Genomic DNA, 24,895 nt, shown 5'->3' with positions numbered 1-24,895 from the left:
GAAGGAAAGATAAAGGACCCTCTTCCTACCAAACGGCAAAATTTGCGTCTTTGAACACAGCGCGGGAAGAGCGAGTACCTTCTACAACAAGCTCAGGAGGGAAAGCAAGAAAGATCGAAAAGAGTTCTTTGAGGCTCCAAAAAGGGATAGAAGAGAGAAGATGGCTCTGATTCAGCCGTTCCGTACACCTCTCAACTGCAAGGTACCTCTACCTGTTCCCTTGGATCGATGCGTTATTGAGTGTTGTTGTGAATGTTTTGCAGATCGTGAACGTTTAGTAATCTAGTGGATTTTTGGGGTTTTTTGTTTGTTTGTTTTAGAGTTAATGGGAGAGATGGGCTCTACTGTTTTTCCTGTGGGAAAGGATTTTGCTAGATAAGTGGTATGTTTTCAAGTGGAATTTTGGGATCGGAGGATTTGCATCTTGGGAAGAAATTTGATATCTTAAGTTGCATTATATATGTCGTCTAGTTGACAGAGGGAGTGTGATAATGGCTTAAAGTGAGTGTGGAAATTTTGATGATTTTTGCTCCTTTTTTCTTTTTTTGCGTCTTCCCCTTTTCCTTTTCACCCCTTTACTGTTTGTTTTCATTGTAATTGCAAATCTAATTATTGAACATGAAGTTTTTGAAAAAGACAATGAATCCGTAGTAGAGCAAGAGCGCGTGAAGCATGTTCAAGAAATGCCATTAATGTGTGAACGCGAACCTTTTAGGAAGCACAAGGGGAAGCGAGTAAGATGCCGTAATGGAAGCACGTAAGAAGTAACATAAGAGGGAAAAAAGGATTAAACATGTGTTTTCACTTGAGTGCATTTCAAGTCTTTTGCCTAAAAATACTCATCACATGTGGGTTTTATAATTAAAAAAAATGGCAAAAGCAAATTTTTAGGTTGAGAAATTAGCTTCTCAAAAAGTTTCAGAAGCATGAAAGAAGCCCGCTGTTTTTTGTTTTTGAAATGAGCTTATGAGGTTTATAGAAGCTTTCAGCAACTATGGGTACCGCTTAGATAGGCATGAGGCAGGATCCATCTTCTGAGAGTGTGGATAGAAGTCCTGATTGATTCATTAATGTGCAGGCCTCGATGGTTTTGTGTTTCATGTAGAATTATTAGGATGAATCAAGGCTGTAAAAAGCATGCTGTAACCCGTTTACCCCACCCCCCGACCCGGGGGTACCCAAACCCGCCCATATAACAAATTGCTGAGTTCAGTTTCAGGTTCGGGTTTTGCCGGGTCAGGAAATTGAAATCCCAAACCCAGACTCGCATAATTTCAGAAATTTTCTTTTACTGAAAATACTAACAAAATACTTGGGTCGGGTCGGTTTCAAGTCTACCCAAATATCATTCAGGTCGGCACTTTTCATGCCCATATCATGGAATTCGGGTCCGGCTGGAGTCGGTATCTGTTACTAACTGACCAGTTGACAGCCCTACACATATCGGCCAGACTGAAAATGAGATATGTATAATAAAAAAAACCATATTTTAATAATTAAAAAACTAAAAATTTATAAAAAACAGAAAAATCTTAAAAAAATCATTACACAAGAACCAATGCTGAGTTGCACAAGATACAACTATTGAACATCAATAATAAAGATAATATGCCATGAATGCTTGCATATCACACAAGAAAATATGCAAATTGTGAATGACCATGCAATTAAACTAACATGCCACAGCTTATAGTTTTATAATACAAACAAAAACAAAGGTGTACATGTGTGTGCTAGTTGTAAATGCTTTCATGCATGCACCATTGTGTGTGCATGTGCATATTCGTGAAAACCACCCCTGCGGGGGTGTAAACCCGGGTGCACCCCTCAACTGCAGGGAGTCACCGGCTTTGGTTTATGCAAGGGGGGTTAATGCTAATTAATGACATTTTAAGTCTGACAGCCGAGGCCCGTTCCAATTATGCTAACCCCCGGCGTCTTGAATAACTGCGTTAGTTTGTGCTAATTAATGACATTTTAAGTCTAGATTTAACCTTACCATTTCCAAATTCCAGTTGTGCTGTAAATTTTGTACTGGGAAAAGTTTTATTTCTTATGTAACTTCATTTCATTTGTTATCCTTTTCCTTTTTCAGGCCAATGATTTTGCAAGTTATGTTGCTGCTACTGCAAACTGCCAAATACATGTCCTTCAGGGCCCAACAAATTCAAGATGGAGTTGTACTTTACAAGTACCTTTGAAGGATTATACAATTATCGAGAAAGGGTATATGCCATGCACATGAATTCACGTATAGATTTGCAATGCGACTCATTCTCTTAGTCTTGCTAATTGCATGCTGCAGATTTAGAGGTCATGGAATGCTGGCACCATTCACTTCTGGGTGGGAGAGTAATGAATTAGGTCCAACAGTTATAGAAAAATCTGAGGTATGTACATTAAGGGTTAATGTTGTTCTATAAATCATGTTTCCCCTCCCCCCAAATCCAAATGGTATTTCTTGGCAAATTTATTGCTTTATTCAAGATTCCTTATTTAATATCCAAAGTATCAATTTTAATCAGGGTTGTCATCCGGTTTTGGTTTGGGCTCAGGTGAAACCAGACCCAGACCTGATTTGAGATACTGTACTGGGACCAGACCCGGGTCCAATCAAACCCACTATAAGAGAAACCATACCCAAATCCTATAAGGATTACATGAACCAGACCCAGACCATACCCGGTAAAATAATATTTTTTATCCTTTTCATGTTGAAAAATTTTGGATCTTAGTCGGGATTTGGGTCGGGCTTGGGTATGAAATTTCATGAACCATATCGGACTCTTTGGGTCTGACCCGGATAGAGTTCGGTACGGGTCGGGTCCAGGTCAAACCCGACCCATTGACACCACTAATTTTAATGAATTTAAATCCAATAGTTGCCAAATGATTTAGTTGCTTTATTTATGATTTCTTATGCAATAGCCAAAACATCAATTTTTTTACCTGAATTATCATACGGCGTTATATTTAATTTAGGTAATTTTATATATAGGTGCGTAATTTATGAAAAGATTACGTTTAACCACCTGCTTTTTTAAAAGTTTTCAAATAGTCCCTATGTTTTTAACAAACTACCCGCATGATCGGCTACGTCCTTTTTCTGCTAAAATTACTTAACTGACCTTAACTATGTGACAACTCACAGAGTGACACTCGGTCATTTAAAGAAAATAAATTATTAAAGTGTCATTTTAAATAGTCAAAGTCTTCCTAAAGTTATTTTTTTGACCTTCACTTCATGACAATTACAAGATGCGACATTCTGTCATTTAAAGAAAGGAAATGGCTAAAGTGTCATTTTAAGAAGCCAACAGAGTGAAGTTATAGAAAAGTAAACTTAAGTAGTCATATAGCAATTTCTTGAAAAGATAGGTGCCTATCAGAGAAGTTTTACAAAAATTGGCGGTTAAACTTAATTTTGCCATAAAGTAGGAACCCATACATAAATTCTCCCTTAATTTATCAAGTTGTTAAACTAGCTTCTACATATAACATTTTTTTAGCCCAAAAGGGGTTTGGCGTAGTGGAATGGGGACCTAGGCTGCTACGCAGGCCGTCTAGGTTCAAATCTCAAGGGCATCACGCCTTGTGCAAGGTTCTCTTGGATTTAGAGGGTAAGCTCACAGAGTTTTACGCTGTCAGGACAGTGACCGTAAGTACGGCAGGCAGAACCAGCACATTTAGGTCTGTGTTCCTGGGGGGCGGTTTCTCATTGTAAATATAAAAAAAAATCCATAGCTTTTCTAATATAGTATTTTGATGTGAATGCTGCAGGGAGTTTACGTTTATGATGTCAACGGGAAAAAATATCTTGATAGTCTTGCAGGAATCGGTTGTACAGCACTAGGTATGTCCAAGTTGTATTATTTAATGTACACTATTAGTGAGAATTGCACCATTCAGGCTTCATATTGGGACATATGACTCCTTATGACATTTAACATATTGCAAAATTGGGCATTAATTAGACTCATTTTTTTATATTCTTGGATTTATTTATTTACATGTTTAACTGCATCTATATGATTTTGCTATTATGATGGCTGGGAGCTTCATACTATATTCTTAGGTGAAGAGAATATTGGCCTTTTATAAGTAGGGCTCTGTTTGCCTATCAAAATTCTCTATGTTACAAGTTCATCAAAAGAATGTGGTTATGAAATCTATTCTAGAAAATTTCCTTGAAAAGTTATTCCAAGAAAAGAAAACAAGAAATCTAAACCAAACTTTTTTGAATGATAACTACTAAAAAAATCATTGTTGCCAATATTATAAATTAATAGGGAAAAAACACACCTAAAGTTTTGGCATTAATGAAAAGTGCACCTAAATTTTTTATATTTTTAAAAAACACACCTAAAATTTTGCACTGTCGATCAAAATCAAGTTTCCATCTATTTAACCTGAGTTACACTAAGCCAATAAAGCAAACAGGGTAATTTGGTATATTGGGCCATGTTTGAAGCTTAAAAGGATAATGATTTTTGTTTTTCCTTTCTGATAATCTTTTATTTATTGAATGTAAATTCATATATTGGGCCACACAATTCTATTTTTATAAATTGGATTCTTTCAACAGATTTGGATTTTTATTCCAATAAAATCTCAACTGCACTTCTCTTTGTACATAAAACCTTGGTAATCATACCTGTGGCTCACAAGCAACTATATATTAACACCGAAGCCCTTTGTCTTTGACCATGGTATTTGGTACAAAATCTGCAAGTCATTTGGTGGTCACAACACATGACATGATTTCTGCTCTCCATAGTCAACCAAGGATTTTCTCATTGTGTTAGATTCAGGTATGTAATCAAAAAGCTCACTTTCATCATCACATTTAGAGCTTCTGAATATTAGTAAAAAGTTGGATTGAAAATATGATATTGAGGGTAAAATGGTAATTGTTTGCAACATGGCAAGCTTGATGGAAGGAAACTCCTGGCCTTTTTTAATTAACCTCTATATTTTTTAGGTGCGTTTTTAGAAAAAAGCAAAACTTGGGTGTTTTTTTCTTAATGCCCAAACTTTAAATGCGTTTTTTAAAATTTTGCAAATTAATATTTATAGAACTGGAGAACAATGTTACTTTGGTATGTTATTTGAAACACTTCTTCAAGATGGAACTTTATTGTAGCTGTTGTAAAAATTGCTTCATACATTTTCATTTAGGTGTTAATGGCTTCAAGGATGTCCACTTACTACATAGTTTGAATGCCTCTGGATTAGAGTTACCAGAAGCTTTATGTATGGGGGAAACGTTTTGAAAGCACGATACTTTTTGCTTCTAAAATTAGATGAAAATCCAATTCTCCCACACTTCTCCTATGTTTCTCACATTATTTTTTTTCTTGCTTCTTCTTATGCACTTCTTTTACACTTTTTTCATGTTTTTCATATGCTTCCTTTCAGGGTTCTCACTCACTCCTATGTACTTTGTCTAAATTAATAGCCGTCATGTTCAGATTTTAAGAAGAATTTAATTCATGCACTACAAAATAAAAAATTTTTAAGAATAGTCTTTTTTATGTTACCTTTTATTTATTTCCCATTCGATTATTATCTCGCTTCTCATTTGATCACATATCACCTTCTTTTGTATTCTTATTTTACCTTTCAAATTGATTCCTTGCTTCATGCTTCTTATAAATTTTAAAGTATCTTACTTTTCTCTTCCGTTTCTCCTTTCGTTTTTCCTTCTGCTTCCTAATCTAGTCACATTGATTTGGATCAACAAAATCCTCGTCTTGCATACCTTTACAAGGTGTGATTTGAAATCCAGCTTAGAAACTTTTTCTTGAGATAGTAAAGAAAACTAAACCAATTTTTAGTTACCTTTGTCATCTGCCTCTCTTTTTGTAGACCTGGCTCGTGTTGCTTCCAATGATGGCTTTAGGAGCATCTTGAGAAAATTCTATTCTTTTTTCTGTTAGCACATGTTCTCCATGCTTTTGATGTATTTCCCTATCAGGTTAATTTCTAGCATAATTTGAAATGGGATGCATTGTGCTCCATGAGACTTTCCTGATGACCTTCAACACTAAGGGCCTGTTTGGTTAGCAACAATTATCTGGATAAACAGGATAGAGAAAACCATTTCATCGAGGCATTTCGTCGAACAGTTTCCTATCATTCGTAACATCACCACATGAAGCATACATGTTCATCAAATAATTCTGAAAAAACACATGGAATTCGAGACCGTTTTTCATGACACGCATATGAACATATTTGTCGAGGCGGGAAGACAATAAACAGGCACACACCTTCAAGTCGAACTGAAAGGTGAAATTATCCGGCAAAACTCTGGTAACCAACCTCTGCATATACAGGGAAATGGCCTGATTTGGGGCCTTACTCTTCGAGAAGCCATGGATGATAGTGTTCCAAGGAAAGACTGAGGGATGGGTGAGTTGCTGGAAGATTCCACATGCATAATCGATATCACCATGTTTAAAATCGCACAAAAAGGATTTTGGATGAGAAATGGTCATCTAGAGAGTATCCGGAAATGATGAGTTGGGCATGGATTTGCTTCAATTCTCTCCTCCAAAATTCTGTCGTTATTTTTTCACTGAATGATGTTCTTCGTCATTGGTAAGGGTTTCAAACGAGTGATTTGCTTCTGCAGAGAGAGAGAGAGAGAGAGAGAGAGAGAGAGAGAGAGCCGAAAGAATATCAACATTAATACTCATGAAGATCAACAAAATGTTGAACCCATGAACCAGACACAGAAGAAACAAAGCTAAAATATAGAAAAAACAAAGCTAAAGAAAAGAAACTACAGACAGCTGGCAACAGAGAGAGAGAGAGAGAGAGGGAGGGGTGGGGGTCTGCCCATGTTTTAGGACAAAAGAATCCTATTTTTTCCTTATTTTATTAATTCAAGTATCCACTAGATTAAATAAATTTACTGTTTTTTTAAGTAATCTGATTTTAAAACATCTCAGTTTGCTATCCAAACTATAAAAAGTATAAATTTGGTTTGGCTTGGAGCACCATGGCAGATGGTTATGCAAAATGTGGTAACGTGGAGTGTGCACGCTTCCTGTTTGGGCGCGATGATTACAGCATTTACCTAGAGAAAGTGATATGCATTTTCCAAGCAGAGATGGTGTCTTTTTGAGCCAATATAGCATATAGTGCTATGCTTAGTTTGTAAAGTATACCCTTGAATATCTTGATGACAGTTTCATATACACCTTATCTTTCATGTCTTCATTTAAAAAGGCATTCTTGACATCCAACTCACATATTTTACTGCTCTCACAACCAATAATTCTGATTATAACATTTTGCTACTAATCTTGCTTTATTTTTTTGATTGCTTTATAATTTTCAATTGACCCATATGACTTTGTCTTTACTTATAAACTCATTTGCTCCCAAAAATATTCTTTTTTGGTGAAGGTTTAATCAATTCTTTATCCTTTTGAGTGGTCTTTTCTTCAGCCATAGCTCTTTATCACTCTTCTTTTTCAATTGTTTTTACATAAGATGCATGATGTTTAGGACAGAGACTAGTATGATACAAAATGAGAAGGATAAATCAAAATTCTAGAACTTCTACGTACCTGCGAAGGATTAAGGAAAGAAAATGACAACCCAGATAAAGACTCTAAATTTGAGTGATTGAATTCAACTAACAAAAGAATATGATCAGAATTGACCTCTTCTTTTCTCATTGACTCTACCTCCACTTGATCCAAGAAAAGGATTTCCATAACATTTTCATATTTTCTTGAGTAGGTTTGTCCAAACCGACTATCTCTTTTTCATTTATACCTTCTCTTTTGTCTACTTTAACTGAAATATGACATATCCTGGTGAAAGATGACATGGAGATACCTACACACTTTTTCTAATATGATCATAACATTTGTAACCCTTTTGACCATTAGCAAAACCAAAAAGCAACACTTAACTATGAGACAATTTATCTCTGTCATATACATCCATTTGGAGAGGTTCATAGTTATTTTCTATTCTACTGAACCTAATATCAAAGCCTTGACCCGTGCATTATTCACAATTCATTCCTTTCTCTCTTTGTGAAAATCAACATTAGTGTGCTTTTCATAAAACATAGTTTGTCTCGTCTAGTTTCACGAGAACAATCTGAATGCCTTCTTTCTCCATACCTCACCAACTCTTAATTATATAAGCAATAAAAGCTGTGCACAACAACTACGATAGTAACAACAGCAAACAAGTATGCCTAATAAAAATCAGGCTAACATACCACAATAGTCGACTATGTTGAACGAAGGTCAATGATACCCATATGACTAGTAACGGTCAGAACGATCAGATTTCAACAAATCTGGTAAACAAGAAACTCTATATCTAGAAAAGCATAAAAAAAAACACCCAAATCACCAAAACGAGTGCAAATATGCTGGAGTCACTGCACAACATATACCAAACTAAGAGCACCAAAAGTCCACAATATAAGGCTAAAAGACAACTGATAGCATCAAACAACAAGAAATAGGCCACCGTCCCTTAGTAGCCTTAGAAAAACTTCACAAAATTCATACACTAGCCCATTTCTGGGCCCAAGCTAATCACCAACAGATTCTTCACTGCATACGATCCAATTAGAACTGATTTTCACTAGAAAACCCCCAAAATTAAACAGATTCACCAGTTCTTTAAATCTGAACAGATTTTCTTCTCTTAATAGAAAAATTATTGAAACATCCACTAAAAATCAGCCAAACCAGCAATTCGAGCAAGGATTGATTCAACAGTCTTCTAAAATCAACCCTTAATAAACCTCCAAAACAAACCTCACAAAATCATACAACCCATACTAGTCGTTCTCCTCTTTGGATGATGTCACTTGACACAGTCTAATACAAGAACAAAGCCACCGATTCTCTTTTGAATGCTCAGATGCCTCTCTGATCATTCTTTGGCTCCAGATTCAAAGATTCAAAAAAGAAGCATCAAAGAAAGAAGCAAGCAAAGAGTGAAACTTGAGCTTTATTAGTTTTCAATAAAAGAAAGGATACACCTTTATAAGAGTCTACCCTTCTATGTGCACTACAAGGCAACAAAAAGAAATAAAACATTACAAGAACAAAAATACCATTAATAATAATGTAATATACAAATGAATACTTAAAACAAGGGGCAACATACAAATAGTAATACATTATTTTAAACAACTCTTAACACTCTAATGATTCTAGATTGGTGGTTGTGCTTGATTTGTATGATGATGAAGTTTAACATGCTCAATAAACTAAATATCTTTGTATTTATATTATTAAGTTTTTTTAAACTAAAATGAAGTAGAGCTCAACCTGGAGGAATTTCAGGAATATGAAATCATGTTGTAAACTATGTCACAGGGACTCGTCAAACCGGGTGCCGCACTCGCGACGTGGGTGCGGCACTTGGTGCGGTCAACCCAACCCTGGGTGCGTTGACTGCACCCAGTGTCATTTGTGTCTAATTTTTTTATAAAAAAAATGTTTCTTCTTGTGTAGCAGTATGATTTGTTAAAGAACGTTTGTAGCAATTTGGACCTGCGGTCATGACCTAAGAGCATGATCTCTGTGTAGGACTGTAGTCTGGTTGTCAAACATAGATCCCTTAAAGGGCTACTCTTCAAAAAAGTTACTATCATTTTGCAAGTTGATATGTGCTTTTGTGACCAACTTTTGTTGATCGGATGCCAAATCATGGAATGATCTTGCATGACCACTACACTGCTATATCTCCATCGGTATAACAAAGGGAAAAAAGTGGTCAAAATTTCAGATTTTTGTGGCTGAAACCTACTTTTTTGTTATTTATTGTTAGGAATGCAGACGAGATACCTTAGAAGCACCGAGTCAAGTTGGCCATGGATCCATTTATGCACTCACTAGGAGATCCATTCATGTACAATCATGTTATGCCCAAATATCTATTCTGTTTGGATCTGGTCATGCAAATTGTCACCTACATTTTGCAATTGTGCATCATTTGATTTCTGGAATTAGCTATTAGTTTCCTAGTCATTTTTACTGATCTTTGTAGCAAATCTTCACAACCAACTTTATTTTATTTCTTGAGCTATTGTATTTCTCTTTAGTTGGCTTATCATTAGTACTAAACTGAGTATCCCCTCACCCAAGGTTTTCATTTTTTTCCTATGAAACAATAAGTTGATACAGTAGCTCTGATTGCAGTCTTTCCTTGTGATGATATTTGAATGTCCATGGTTCTTTATAAGTGTTTCCGTCTTAGATGTCTTGAAAAGTCATTCAGCTTGTATGTTTAAAGGTACCAAATTTCATCTGAGGATGTGCTATGGTAATAGGAACTAGCAAGGTGATAGTGTTCTTCCAGCAGTTTATCTATCTCGAAGACTTGCAGAGATGGATGGCACTCAATGTGCTTATTTGGGACAACATTGACAACCATACTTCGCACCTGTACTCTTTGAGATGGATGAACCTGGGAGATTGACTGTACTGTGGACATTTAATTGGTTCTGTAGCTTCCCTTTACCTTTTCAGAAGATTGGTTATATGTGTCAATCTATATATGCTTGCAGGTGGAAATGAACCTCGGCTTGTGGAAGCTGCTACAGCACAATTAAGAAAATTGCCATTTTACCACTCTTTTTGGAACCAAACCACAAAGCCTGCCTTGGTACTAATGAATGCCTTGATCTTGTTAACATGTCTATCATGGTGTATCTTATTTAAGATATCAAACCTACTAATTCAGTTTTTTTCCTTTTCTGATTGTGGACGATTTCCTTCATGCTTGCATATGGAAGTTGATGATTTGGATTTCCATATATATGTTAAAATTGATAAGTTGCTATTGTTAGAAGAGCATTTCTTCTTATTGTTCTTTTTTTTTAAAAATTGAATGTCATAATCTTTCTTCCATTAATAGTGTTCTGATTAAATTCTATAAACTCTTGCCTAGGGCGTGGTAATGTAAATATTATCATTAATACAAATCTCGTTCTCTTTTTTTTGTCTCCTTTGTTTTCTTTTTTTTTGTCTCCTTTGTTTTCTTTCTCCCCTTTTTCTAGCTTTGTACTTAAGATGAGTGATATCTCATGATTCAACATGGTATGAGAGCATTGTAGAACCAAACAGAGAATCAGCAGAAATCCAAGCTTCCACTTGATGTCACCTTTCATGGGAACCACTACATCTTCAAGCTCTTTGTTATTTACTGTAGTTCCAGTCACGTTTCTCAATTTTTTGTGTACTTTGTGGAAATAATGAATTTCTGTAGCACTATTTTAGATGAAACTGATTGTAGTCCAAGAGTAAAATCAAGTGGAAAGTTTTTCTTGTCATTATGCTTGTAGGTAGTGTTTGATGAGACTTTGAACTATTTAGATTTTAGACATGCTTAGTCTAATTGCATCAACGTGATTGACATGATAGTTATGGCAGTCGGGTGTTCTGTTGGAGACTTGGTGTTGTTTCCTCACGAAGAATTATGAGTTCAGTAACCTGTGCTGCCTTCTCTTACGATACCCCAAAATGATAAAACAATCCAAAGGACAAGGGAGTTTGACATATAATTGAAAGTGAATGATACCTTTTACTTAAGCTTTCAACTAATGACCGCAGTCCTTTCAAGTTGTGTCTAAAATTTGATGGAAGAAATTATACTCAATGTCAAAGATCATACAACTTAATGTCAAATCCAAGAAACAACTTGTGTATATGTCTATAGATGAGAACAAACACAAGGTGACTGATAGCAAGTATGAGGAATGGAAGTCTAACTATATTTTTTGAATGTGGCTCACGTAATCAATGTTAGAGAATATAGAGGACTTTTCATTTACTTGACTAGGTAGGGACATTTTTCGCTTTTATGTACATGTTATTTTTGTCAATTCATGTTGACACATGACTGGATCTGAATCTGATATGGATCCAAATCCATGTCCATTCCCTCCTTTAAAAGACGTGCTGGTGGCTGTGTTTGTTTTATTATTTGTTGTTTAGATGCAAAAGGTGCATGTGCTCAGGCCATAATACAATATGTTCGCCATGATGTTTGCTGGTGGAACTCCATGGCCAATTTTTGATGTGCTTCACACCATGTTAAAACATGAGGCGATATCCAATATTTCGTCATCATCTCAAAAGGACAAAGTTCAACATGACGTGTTGGTTGCTGCTCAAGCATCTCACACCCAAGGGTTGGTTTTGGTTTAAGAGAGTGTGGTCGTCCTAATTATGTACGTAATGGGACAGGTTTTACCTACACCTTACTTCTATCACATCCCAAATGTGTGGGGCATCCCCAACACAAATTGTTATTTGGGCTACTGTTATAATATCATTTATTAATAATTTTTTTATTATGACTACCATTACTTATCCTAATTTTATGGGGAAAATAAAGAGTCAGATTTTTCTTCATTAATTAAGATATTTTAGATTTCTTTTTCCAACCCTCTTCAACCATTTTTTTAAATTTTGACATTTTTCCTTTTTAAGGAAACCAAAAGGGTTGCATCAAGTGTGACTTATCTAGACACAGAGACAAAATCACAATGTTTTTTTAATAAAAATTTTAAGCAGCCTAGTCAATTTCCTATTTGATTTGGATCCATCCGTTAGGAGAGACATCTTGGCTTCTAGACGTGTATATGTGTGTATTATTTATGTATTCTCTAAGGAAGCAAATAAAACTGTGTCAAGATTGATTTTCCTAAATAAAATATAGGTAAATAGTAAGTATTTGAAATTTAATCAACTGGCTATTTGAATTATATCTGGGTGTTTTGCTTGTGCTTGTGTAGAATGAATGAATTACCAATGTCTTGGTTTAAAATAGTTTTTTACATCTCCTTGAGAGTTTGATGCTTTCTTATAAAAGTTTTGATTTTTCTTTTTGGAAAAATAGAAGATGAGTAATCAGAAGCACACTTAACTGCCATTTCATGCCTTATTTGAAAGAATTAGCCCTCATAATGACTATTTCCAATGACATTGTAGTCGTAATAGCTGTGATATTCACCATGCCCATAAGTTTTGCTCTATTTTTTTTTACGTATTTAGCTGCTAAATCAAATGGATTCTTGGATCTCATCAATTTTGGAGAATTTGACAATGACGGATTTTGGACAAGTATAAATACTCTCGTTAATGGCATAATTGTACGGCAGTCTCAACTATAGTTTATTGAGGGTTTCATGTGCTTGCTTTTGAGATAATTACATCGTCATATTTCTGATCGTGAATACTATAAATTTCCAGCATGGGTATTTGAAAACTTTATAAATGAATTCTATCCTAATTACAGGATCTTGCAAGTGAACTTCTTGAAACCTTTACTGCAACGAAGATGAATAAAGTCTTCTTCACAAACAGTGGCTCAGAAGCCAATGATACTCAGGTTTGTAGGGAATCCTATGATGCATAATTAGCATAAGCAGATGTTCAAGCACCTTTTAGTATGCCTTACATGGAGACCTAGCAAGGTCAAGATTCTTGATTGTTCTCTGATAAATTAAGGTTTTAATGTTTATTAGAGTTTGTTTTTAATATATCTGGAAGAGAATTTTTATATTTCATTCGTTGTCATCTCAAGTCGTGAATGCCTTCTGATGCAACATCCTTGTAAATGTATATCACACATTCTGGTTGTTTGATATTTTACTCTAATCTTTAGAGCGTCACTCAGACTCCATTTTCAAAGCCATTAGACAGTATTGTTTCTGGGCAGGAACCCTATTCATTTGTCAGCTTATGGATGCATTTTGTTTATTACTTTGTCAGAGCCAAGTGGCCATTCATCATGTAAATGACTATGGGCTACAACAATTCCAGTGTTGTTTTATTTATATCTTATTGATTCGCAGAGGTGGAAGTATCCCTTGAAGCAAAATCCTCGAACCCAAACAAGTTTGGTCTAGATGGTGATAGTATTCCTTTGATGTTGATCCTGATATTTTTTTGTGTATGTAACACAGACACTTTAGTATGCATGTGTCATGGCATCATGACATAACACCTGAGACCACCTGATATGCCAGATATGGACACACTCAAATCTGTATTCGACTCGATTCATAGTTCTTCCTAACAAATTAGCACTTGAGTAGTGTGGAGTCACATCTGTAAGGTTCGATTGATCATGTAATGCTTGAACATATGAGCTTCTAATAGAATTCAGTACAGCCAAGTGTAGCCAAATATTTTTCTGTGGATATGTCTGATGTTTATGTACCCATGCATGCATGTGCATACATACTCTTCTTTTTTGTAAATGCTAGTTATGTTTTGCAAACCATTCTGTTACAATCTCATGACTCATAATTGCATCTTCTATGTTCTTTCTCTACACAAACAATTTGACTCATAAATGCTAATTATGTCGCACCCGGGATCATTTGGTCTAAAGTGGACTCGGTCAACTTTGACTGGGTCCACTTTTGTCCAAAAGTTAAAATGTTAAAAAAAGTGCGCCCCCCTTCCCCCTCTCTTCTCCCGCTCCACTGCCGTTGCTACTGCTCTCCCTCTTCAATCCTCCACCTCGCCGCTGTTGTTGCTCCCCCTCTTCGATCCTCCTCCTCGCCGCTTCTCCTCTTGGTAAGTCCCCTCGCATTCTACTTCTTGCTCTTCCTCCCTCCCTTAAAAATTCAAATTCCTGAAGAATAAAAAGTCAACCTCAGGTTTTAGTACAAATTTCAAAATTTTTGTGGTTGAGTCCAAAAGTGCGCCTCTTGAAATCTTAAACATTTCTTTGGTCTTATATTTTTAAATTTTTTATCTTTATATATTGTTACTTTGTGTCAAAAGACTGAATAATTTAATTATTAAAAATATTTTTAGGTTATGAGCACCTTTCACAGCACTTGGACAAATAAAGATTTAGGTTTGACTTTTAGATAAATCACTATTTTTGAAATAAAATTAAGGCCTATAACTGAGGAAAATAGGGTGGTATATTGCATTTTTCAAGTGTGTGCTCTCTTGTGATTTTGTCTTAGTGAATTTGGCTGTGCCCTTTGACGCTTGTGTTATTGCCCTTTGTGGTTTGTATTTAACCTTAGTGCCCATTATTGTTTCTTGTACCTCTTTGGGGTCATTTTATTGCAGTTTCTCATCGGTGGGAAGTGCGCTTCCTAATTATGGGAAACAAAGTTATGATTTGCTTACCAATCTCTTCCCGGTTGCTTTTGTTTCTCTTTTCAATTGCTTCCCACTTGCTTCCTATTTGCTTCTACCCCACTTCTTTATTTTTTTATAATATTATATGTTGTTTCTAATTATAACAAGCTTTACATTCACTTACATGTGTCATTTCTTGTTTATTTCTATTTCCACTTATTGGGTTTCCTCTGTCTGTTCCCATACACTCCCAAAATGGTTCATAAACATTTCACGCTTCTTGCTTAACATTTCCATATAAAGCTCACTTTGCCATTTTGCTTGGTATATCACTTCTCGTACCCAACTTGACTTTCGTAAGTATGGCTTAGATAAGTGAGTCCATGTTTACTTTTGTTTAGACCCATGCATGACCTGAATGTACAATTGCCAAAGGATAGTTGGATATGAAATTGGTTTGACTGCAGCCATGTGGACTGTATGTGGTAGGGAGCAGATGGATCTGTTAAGAAATGAGTTGCATCCAATATATGTCTATGGATCCATGTGGATCATTTATGACTTTATCAATTGTGACTTCCATATAATGTCATCTGTCATCTGATTTTTACATTTGTTGCATGTGGGTTAAATAATTGGTGGCTGAACTACATCTAAATGGGATGGATTGGTTCTTTTGAGTTGGATATTTGTTGATGTGGATCCAAGTTTAAACTAGATGGGTTCATGTTTGTTCTGATTTGGGTTCAAAATGTTCCAAACTGAACATATGCGGAATTTCGGTTGATCCTCTCAAAACTGTTTACTATCCAAGTGTGTTAATGGTGGTTAAGGATGCATTTAGGATGGCCTTCTTATGGTTGATCTTTGACCAAATACTGCAGCTGGTTCACCCAGTGAAATATGGGTTGGTTTTAAAGGTTGGTGGCTTGAGTCCATATGTTGGTCAATCTAGGTCATGCCCTTGTAATGTGAGGCCTAAATGAGTTGGTTTTGTATGGTTTGAAATTGTCTAGTAAAGCAGCACAAATAAGAGAAATTCACATGTACCTAGATTATAGTATTGGCAATAAGCTATGTCACATGGATATGGCGTGGGTACAGGTTGTACAGATAGCAAATTTGAAAAAATAGTGTTCGGGGACATGGGTATGTATATATAATATGCATGTATTTATGTGGTAATGATGTTTATGGTGTTGATGAAAGTGGCACTGGATCTAAGTGATTTGGTCGAGGTGAAAACTTTATGCATGTTAGAGTTGACTTTTTAGTTTTGACTTCTATGATGTTTGACCAAGTGTTTGGCTTAAAAATGAGGGTCGAATGACTCAAATATGGTGATAGGCAAAATAGCATAGGGTTTTATGAGAGTCTTAGCCAAATAATATTCTCTTTGGTTGAGGCAAAATGCTTTGGATACAGTTTGACCATATCCTGCTCATATCCTTACCCATAATCTGAACCGTATCCGTTCAGGATGGGTGCAGCAGCCAAAAGGGTGTATCCCTGTGACATGGGAGAGAAGGGTAGGAGACTATATAGTGTTTCCTTGTTAATTATCCCATTCATATAAAGAAACTTTGCTTTGTTATTCAATCATAGGGATAACCAGACATTGGTTATAGTCTGCACAAACAGCATTTCTCTGTCCCAAAAGTTCAATGTTCATGGAAGAATCCACCAAGAGCTAGTTGCATTAGTTGCATAAATTAAGCATGTCAATTGATAACAAAGTATTTATCTTAAATTCTATAATTCGTTATATAGTAGGATCTGATTGTTTCATTTTGCATATACTATTCTACTGCAGACATACTTTTCCTTCTTTCACTGACGGAGCATTTCAAATAGTTTTACTCTTCTGTCTTATAGTTTGATTTCCTTTTCAACCTTTAATTTAATACTTCAGCTTGAACCAGCTTATTTTGCATATTTCTAGGTGAAGCTGGTATGGTACTACAACAATGCATTGGGAAGGTCACAGAAAAAGAAGTTCATAGCACAGCAATATTCGTATTTTCCAATCTTTATTTCGTTACTTTCTCAGATGTTTCATCTCTCAAAATTTCATATTTCTGAAGGAAAAATCTTAATTTTGTTGGTCCGCTTTGTTATTTTGTGATTCTTACAGATATCATGGATCAACTGTAACATCATCCAGCCTTACAGGGTAATCTTTTGATCTAACCTCTTCCTGATATTTTGTAAAATGTAAATGCGCTTCAGTTTGATCAATGTCAATGTTTAAGTCTGTACAAACAAGAGTGTGGAAGTCTCCAGCTATGCATAGTGCTCTCTCTTTCATCACCAATTTACAGAAGGCTTTCTGCATTTCATTAGTAGTTCCTTTTCCTTTTAATTTTCAACATTTTCTTCTGGAACTAATTCATGAACTTATGAAATGCTTATATAGTGTTCCAATAGTGCATGAAATGTTTGATCTGCCAGCACCATTTGTCTTGCATGCTGACTGTCCACATTACTGGCGCTGCCATTTACCAGGTTCTTGATGTATTCATTTTTACAATTGTTATCCTCTTTTTGCTTCACTATTTCTCCAGTGGCACTTGTCTATGTGTGTAAACATGTCATAAGATCAGCTGAATATTATAGGTGAATCTGAGGAGGAGTTCTCTAGCAGATTAGCAAATAACTTGGAGAACCTTATCTTGAAGGAGGGACCAGAGACAGTAATTGCATTTCATCCTTTTTTTAATTGAAGACATTGGCCAAGAACCTCAAAGTTTGATCTGTTGCTAATTTGCTTCATTGTTACCCAGATTGCAGCATTCATTGCAGAGCCAGTGATGGGTGTTGGGGGTATCATTCCTCCCCCTGCTACATACTTTGATAAGGTATGCTACATTTTTCTTTCTTGGAAGGTAACCCGAAAAAAAGGCTAGAGGGTTGATGAAGTTAGATTCTATCTATATCAAACTTTTCAACCTGATTACTTCTTTCTCCAAGTTGGTGTGGGTAAAAATATTTAGTGACCTTACCCAGTTCAATTTGGGATTTGGGGTCGAGTTGGGTTAGTCAGTTACTTGGTCTCAGACCAGGCCATGTAAATTTCTTCTTTATCTTTTTGTGAATATCATTATGTGTTTCTATAATAATTTAAATTACAAATATGATGGTTGTGTTTAGTAATAACCGTAGTCACCAATATCGCTGATATTTTGAAAATGTCATTATCACTAATTTAGGGTAAGCTGAGAATATCGTCAATATATCATGATATTTTCAAAATATCGCAATAATATTATGATATTTAAGTGACATTTTTGAAAAAAAACTTAATTTTTATATTTGGGGCCTACTTATTCTATTTCTTGTTTCTTTTATATTTTAAAACTTGTTTCATTATAGTTTTGCAAGAAAAATAATGCAAGACTCCTATTTTCTTATCTTTTTTATTATTAGTTATATTTTTAAATTTTTTATTAAAAAAAACTCTGAGGAAAACCCTTGGCTAGAAATTTCCTTGAACAATATAAGTGACAAGAGTAATTTCATAACATTGTTCTCACACACACACACACACACACACACACACACACACACACACACATATATATATATATATATATATATATATATATACTCAACTGTTTAGACCAGAAATATGTGAACTTTTATGTGCACTAGAGTTTTTGGTGTTTTTTATTTTTTTTATTCTGAACACATGGATGTGATCTACTTGCTTAGCTATGTCACAGGGACACACCACTTTGACCACTAGTCTCTCATGACATGCATGGACACGTGACACAACTCAATCAGCTTTACGACATTAGCTGGACACGAGTTTGACCGCATCTGACATGGTCAAGCATGCTTGACTGCTTTAGACATGGTCAAACATATATCCCTGGGCATTCTTGTCCAATTTTAAAAAACAAAAAAAAGTTTTAACTTGAAAAAGGACATTTTGGTCTCTTTCCAGTTTTCTTTTTTGAGAAGCCCAAAAAATCCCTTCATGTGCCTTCCAAAAGGACCCACACACTAAAGATGCTTGGTAGCCCTCATTATATATAGAGAGACACTTTATTATTCTGTCTCCTTCAATATGGGACTATTTGTCGTGTTTCGAAAACAAAAAGATGACTTGCATTATAACTGCTTCACCCACCATGTTTGTGCCTTACATTAGACCTGCTTCACCCACCATTTGTTTTAAAATGGCTTTAATACTAATGCATATGGGACCCGTTTTACAGTCCCATTCTTCTTCTAAACCATGTATGGTTGGAACTCAAGATCCATCATTAGACCATATAATCCATAAATCAGTTGGATAAGCCCAATGTATAAATCCACATTTATATTATAATTTCCATCCCAAAATGATATTATAAACCTGGTGGTTCACTTAGATACAAATAAATGCATGGTATAGGTTACCATGACTTGATTGTTCTTGGACCATGTGATAAAATCATGATTAGGCACCAAGGTATCCTGAGCCTTCTGACCAACCTTATTTTTGACAAAAATAAGAACTCTGCAGGAACATGTAGCGACCCATTAAGATTCCCTATCAAGCCATGGCTACTGATAAACGAGATAATCTGTTTCTTCTGCGTAACAAAGCTGCTAGAATCCAACTTGTCAATGACAAGTTGACTGAATAAGGAGGAATTGATAGGGGTACTAGAAACAAAAGAGTTGTTGATAGAAGTGTTAGAAACAAACCGAAGAGGCCATGAGACAAGAATAGGGCAAACGCCAAATTGAAAACCAAAACAGCATCTAATAAGTAAATATGACAATTTTTTTTGCCTTTTCCCTTTTTTTGGTCATACTGAATCAGCAAACAGAATTCCAAATAGAGAGGAAAATCAATGCGGTCCCCCCTTCTTTTAACAGATTATGCTGACGTCAGGGTAACATCAGCACAAAGCAAATTTTTTTTGTTAATGTCAAATCTGAGATTGCACGATCTGCCAAGAAACGGGAAATATATAGATAAAACTGCTGCAACCAGGAAATAAGAACATAATATGAAGGATTTAGAAAAAAACTAGAATAAATAAAGAGACCCAAAGTAAACAATAGGCTATTAAAAATTAAGGAATCAATGCTGGACCCAAACAAATAAAACCACTGAAGGAAAAGAAGATGGAAGAACAATAATCAGAAAGAAAAGACCTTGAGAAAGAGAGAGAGGATCTCAAGAAGTTTTAAAGAATCCAAGAAAAGAGAAGAGAACTAAGTCACACAGACTCGGCTAGGGAGGCGCCGCACCCGAGTCGACACACCCCGACACGGGTGCTGCTTCGGACACGGGATGGACTCGGTCAATGAATCGACGCCGAGTCCGTACTAGTTTTGGACTCGGTCAATGTTGACCGAGTCCAAAAATATCCATTTTTAGGGCAAAAAACAAAAAAAAATGATCTTTTTATATCTTTTTAAAAAATATATATATAGCATGAGTCTCAAACATAAGCCCCAGGAAAAAAAATTTTGGGGGTGCTGCCCCCCTACGGACCCCCGCCTGCTGACTGTGCAGCGGGACCCGCGCCGGGAGGAGCCCCAGAACCCCCCCTTTCTGCAAGGGCAAAAGTACAATTTGCAAAGTTTGTAAAAACACTCATGCTGGTGCCAAACTTTAGAGGACAATATCCACATATATGCACACACTGGATATATTATCATATATATATATTAAATATATATACATATATATATAGCTGTGTCCCCGTGTCCAAAATTTTTGAAATTGCTCCGCACTCGTGTCGCACCCGCACCTGCACCCATGTGACATAGGAAGAGAATAAGAAGCGGAAAGGAGAATACAAGATAAGAAGAAAAGACAGGAAGAACTTATCAGCAGTTGAATTTGATGAGGAGCTTACTCTCATCCCATCTTGATATCGTGGGAGATTTTGCGAAGCTGTTGTCTTGGGATGCATGCCCTGAAATAACGTGAAGAAGGAGAAGATGTCAGCAATGGATTGTTCCTCTCTTGAATGATGAGGAGACACCCTACTGCGAGCGAGGAGAAGAAGGCTTCTGCATTTCACATTTCTGGACATAATATTGTTTGTTTCATAATATCTTTCTTTGCTTTTTTAGCTTATTTCCAGTTAATTAATGATTGGGTGCTGTTTTCAATTTTTTTTACATGTGGATAATGAGGTTTCATATTTCTTGATTTTCTAGATTCAAGCTGTTGTGAAGAAATATGATATTCTTTTCATTGCCGATGAGGTACTATGACTATTCACCTCAAAATTATTACTTCAATTTCATGAAGTGTTCTTTTTTTGCATGTCTTGCTTGCTAATGCAGTTTTACCTTTTTGTAAACTTTTTCAGGTTATCTGTGGCTTCGGAAGGTTGGGAACAATGTTTGGATGTGACAAATACAATATTAAGCCAGACCTTGTCTCCATGGCAAAGGTGTGCTTTCAAGAGACTGTCAAATGGCGTCACTATAGCTTCTGAAGCATTTAATTTAACTTGTGATGTACATGCAGGCTCTTTCATCTGCCTACATGCCCATTGGTGCTGTTCTTGTGAGTCCAGAAATTTCAGATGTCATAAATTCTCAAAGCAACAAACTTGGTAATGTTCTCTTCTTATGAGTAATGCCTTAAAACGATTTTCTGAGAAGGTACAGTCTCACCATCTTTCTCCTGTGAGATGAATTTCAGGTTCATTTAATCATGGATTTACTTATACTGGCCATCCAGTTGCTTGTGCAGTTGCTTTAGAAGCACTCAAGATTTACAAGTATGTCTAAGATGTCTGAATTATATAACAAGCAAGTCTCTGGTCATCTTGAATATTATAATTATCTATCAATTATTTGCTTGATGAAAATTAGCCTTGTAACTTCACATGGTACAGTTGTGTTAATATTAGCTACTTCCACATTCATCCGTTTTGCATCATTTGTGAATTGATGTCTAGGGAAAGGAATATCGTTGATTATATCAGGAGCATATCTCCAAGATTCCAAGATGGTATACGAGCCTTTGCTGACAGCCCAATTATTGGGGAGGTGTGTGCACCAGTCTCTCTGTGTGTGTTTGTGTGTGTGTGAAATTGCCTGTTTTGGACCTTGAATTTCCATACTAATAAGGTCAGGACTAAATTTCTTTTCAGTTATATATGGTTATCTATGATTTTGCTGATAATATGTCAATGCACATGCAGATAAGAGGAACTGGGTTACTTATTGGGACTTCGCTTGTTGACAACAAGTCACCTAATGATCCTTTCCCACTCGAATGGGGTAAGCCCTTCATTCTGAGACACAGCTTTGACTTGCAGTTTGGACATTTTGCCTGCTGTTTAACTGCTTTCGTTAATATCCCTCTTGGATGAACTGCCCACTACTTCCTAGGTTTGTGACATGGGGAGAGTTCCACACACACACACATCAGATGAGTCTCTGATGTTGATGTTTGCCATCACATTTGGTACAAACGAGCTGCATCTGTGCATGCTTGAGTAAATCAGCTTGTCATGATTTATTTAGTATTGTTTGTGTTTCAGATAAAGCTATTTGGATCTAGGTCATTGTTCTGATCATTGCATTTTCATGCAATTTTAACTAATCATTCCGTCCTTAAAAGTATTTGTAATTCATCTGAAGGATGCTCCATGCTAAAGAACTAATGACAAAGCCACCCATGGGTGATATTTGGATCACTCATACGAATTTGTAGTACACCTGTGCCAAATATGTATACGTATCTAATTATATAAGACCACTGTGATGTGGGTGCGTGTACCATATCATTGAATTTGATCTTGCGTACTTATGCATTTCCAAGTAGACGCGACCATATGCATGGTTTAGCATGGTTCATTTACCATAAATCATGTTTCTAGTGTAACAATTTAGGTGTGAAAAGCCTTTCTTTTTATAGCTATATTTTGATTGCAATTTAGAGCAGTTGGTTTTATCATTATATAGAATCTATTTTAACATTTAAATTATTGCTTCAAAAGTATGTTATAAAGTAAATGAACCATGAGAGATCAATCAATACGGTCAGATTTGGCCGACAATGCATGAATAGTGAGCATTCACTCATTGATACCAAATATTTTGTGCTAACTTCCTCAGCAAAGGCTTAAACAAGTATGCATATATGTCTCCCCTGCTTTCAAGGAAATATCATTCAATTTTCCTGGGTAGCTCAGAGTCTAATTCCATTTCTATGTGGCATAGCTTCTCTTGTCATTTATTCAATTCTTTTACCCAACACCAAGTTATCAACACATCTTCTGCCAATTCATTTTAGCTATCTATTACTGCACATGGATATGCTGATTTATTGCATCTTGGTCATTGTACCTAAGAACTTGCATCTTCAATTCTTCAGACTGTTAGTTTAAGTGCCCCTTTCATGTAACCGCTTCCATTGATTGGTTAGTTGTTCTACTTGGCAACATAATATGGGACATGATGACCACTTTTCTTGTGATGATTTGGTGTTGACTCTAGGAATTGGAGCCTATTTTGTAGCAGAATGTGAAAAACGAGGCATGATAATCCGTGCTTCTGGGGATGACATATTGATAAGTCCACCATTCATTATAACTCCTTCGGAAATCGATGAAGTAAGCTATGGTCGTTATCTTTTGGGATAAAGTATTTTCTTGAAGTTTTTAGTTGCTTAGTGTTTTGATTTATGATTTTGTCAGTTAATCAGCATATATGGAGAGGCACTTAAAAGTACAGAAGAGAGAGTTCAAGAACTCAAATCTCAGAAGAAACCCTAAAATCATTGAAGGAATTCTCCTATGGTTTCCATGTTTCTGTTGTATTAGCAATGCCCGTTTGTGGTTCTCATTGTGAAAACTTTAATAAATTCTTACGCAACTAGCTTTTATGGTATAAATTGGTTGCCTGTACTGTTCTATCTGCAGCAGGGGTGGAGCCAGGAATGTAAACTGGGGTGGGCACAAACGCACAGTAATGTTTGTAGCAAGTGTATGTGAGAGAGGGAATCCAAATCTAATAAAGAGAGAAGCATTTCAGATTCAATTTGAGGTTTCACATTTGAATTCAAATACGTGCAGAAAATGGTTTCAGATCCAGTACTATCCTTTTTCCATATGAATCTGAAATCTTATTGTGAATTCCAATTTGATTAGGCTAGATTCAATAAAGGCTACATCCAAACTGAATCTTTCACTTTTACATCTGTATGTGTGTAAATTTTTTGAGTAGGCTGTAAACGGGCTGGGTCTAGGTTGATTCGGTAATGACTCTAATTTTCAATAAGTGAATCTAATTTCACGTGGATCTTACTCTGAACACATGATAGAGACACGGATCCAGATGTGATTCAACCTCCAGAAGTATATTGGTTTTTCATAGAATATGTAAAATGGGTTGGATCAAGTTGAGTTCTGAATATATTTACCTTCTTGTTTCTAACTCAGATCTGAGTAAATCTCACACTACTCAATCTGAATCTGACCCATTTAATAAACGAGTTTGATTCCTTTATAAATTTTTTCTTGATTTTGAATTATTATGAACTTAAGTTGCAAGTTATGAACATTGCAAAAATACTTGTAAAATTTAAAATATGTGATTAAACAAAAAAATAAATCATTTGTATATGTTTAAAATTATGGATATTGGACTTTGATCTACATCTTAGCTTTCGGGTCTAATATGAATTTATACCTTAAATTATGTAGTGGATTTAACTAATGGTATTTGAATCCAATTCAATTAAGTTTGATATAATCATGACACTTGGATCTAATTAGGGTTGGATTTGATTGGATATAACTCTAGATATTTGGATCAAA

At 35.7% G+C, this 24,895-nt stretch overlaps 1 protein-coding gene across 1 annotated transcript; it reads left to right on the top strand.

The window, feature by feature from the left end:
• Nucleotides 1–24,116, top strand: LOC149831035 (vanillin aminotransferase-like). The gene is made up of 19 exons (XM_090013625.1): nucleotides 1–202; nucleotides 2,096–2,226; nucleotides 2,306–2,390; nucleotides 3,781–3,853; nucleotides 10,559–10,656; nucleotides 13,294–13,386; nucleotides 17,047–17,120; nucleotides 17,239–17,277; nucleotides 17,521–17,609; nucleotides 17,721–17,797; nucleotides 17,888–17,962; nucleotides 21,276–21,323; nucleotides 21,431–21,514; nucleotides 21,592–21,679; nucleotides 21,769–21,847; nucleotides 22,028–22,118; nucleotides 22,274–22,352; nucleotides 23,574–23,689; nucleotides 23,774–24,116. The coding sequence occupies exons 1-19, from the start codon at nucleotides 161–163 to the stop codon at nucleotides 23,849–23,851; spliced, it is 1,539 nt and encodes a 512-aa protein (XP_089869751.1). The 5' UTR covers nucleotides 1–160; the 3' UTR covers nucleotides 23,852–24,116.
• The last annotated feature ends 779 nt before the right edge of the window (nucleotides 24,117–24,895 follow it).

This window comes from Nuphar pumila, chromosome 7, assembly GCF_984573655.1.
Source record: "Nuphar pumila chromosome 7, dmNupPumi1.hap1.1, whole genome shotgun sequence".
NCBI classification, from domain to species: domain Eukaryota; kingdom Viridiplantae; phylum Streptophyta; class Magnoliopsida; order Nymphaeales; family Nymphaeaceae; genus Nuphar; species Nuphar pumila.
This window is presented reverse-complemented; position numbering and strand designations above follow the sequence as displayed.

Bases quoted from the DNA above. Each gene is read 5' to 3' on its own strand.
- LOC149831035 (XM_090013625.1), top strand. From the start codon at position 161: ATGGCTCTGATTCAGCCGTTCCGTACACCTCTCAACTGCAAG. The intron at 17,963-21,275 runs GTATGCTACATT...TTGATTTTCTAG, and splicing joins CTGCTACATACTTTGATAAG to ATTCAAGCTGTTGTGAAGAA. The intron at 21,324-21,430 runs GTACTATGACTA...AAACTTTTTCAG, and splicing joins TTCTTTTCATTGCCGATGAG to GTTATCTGTGGCTTCGGAAG.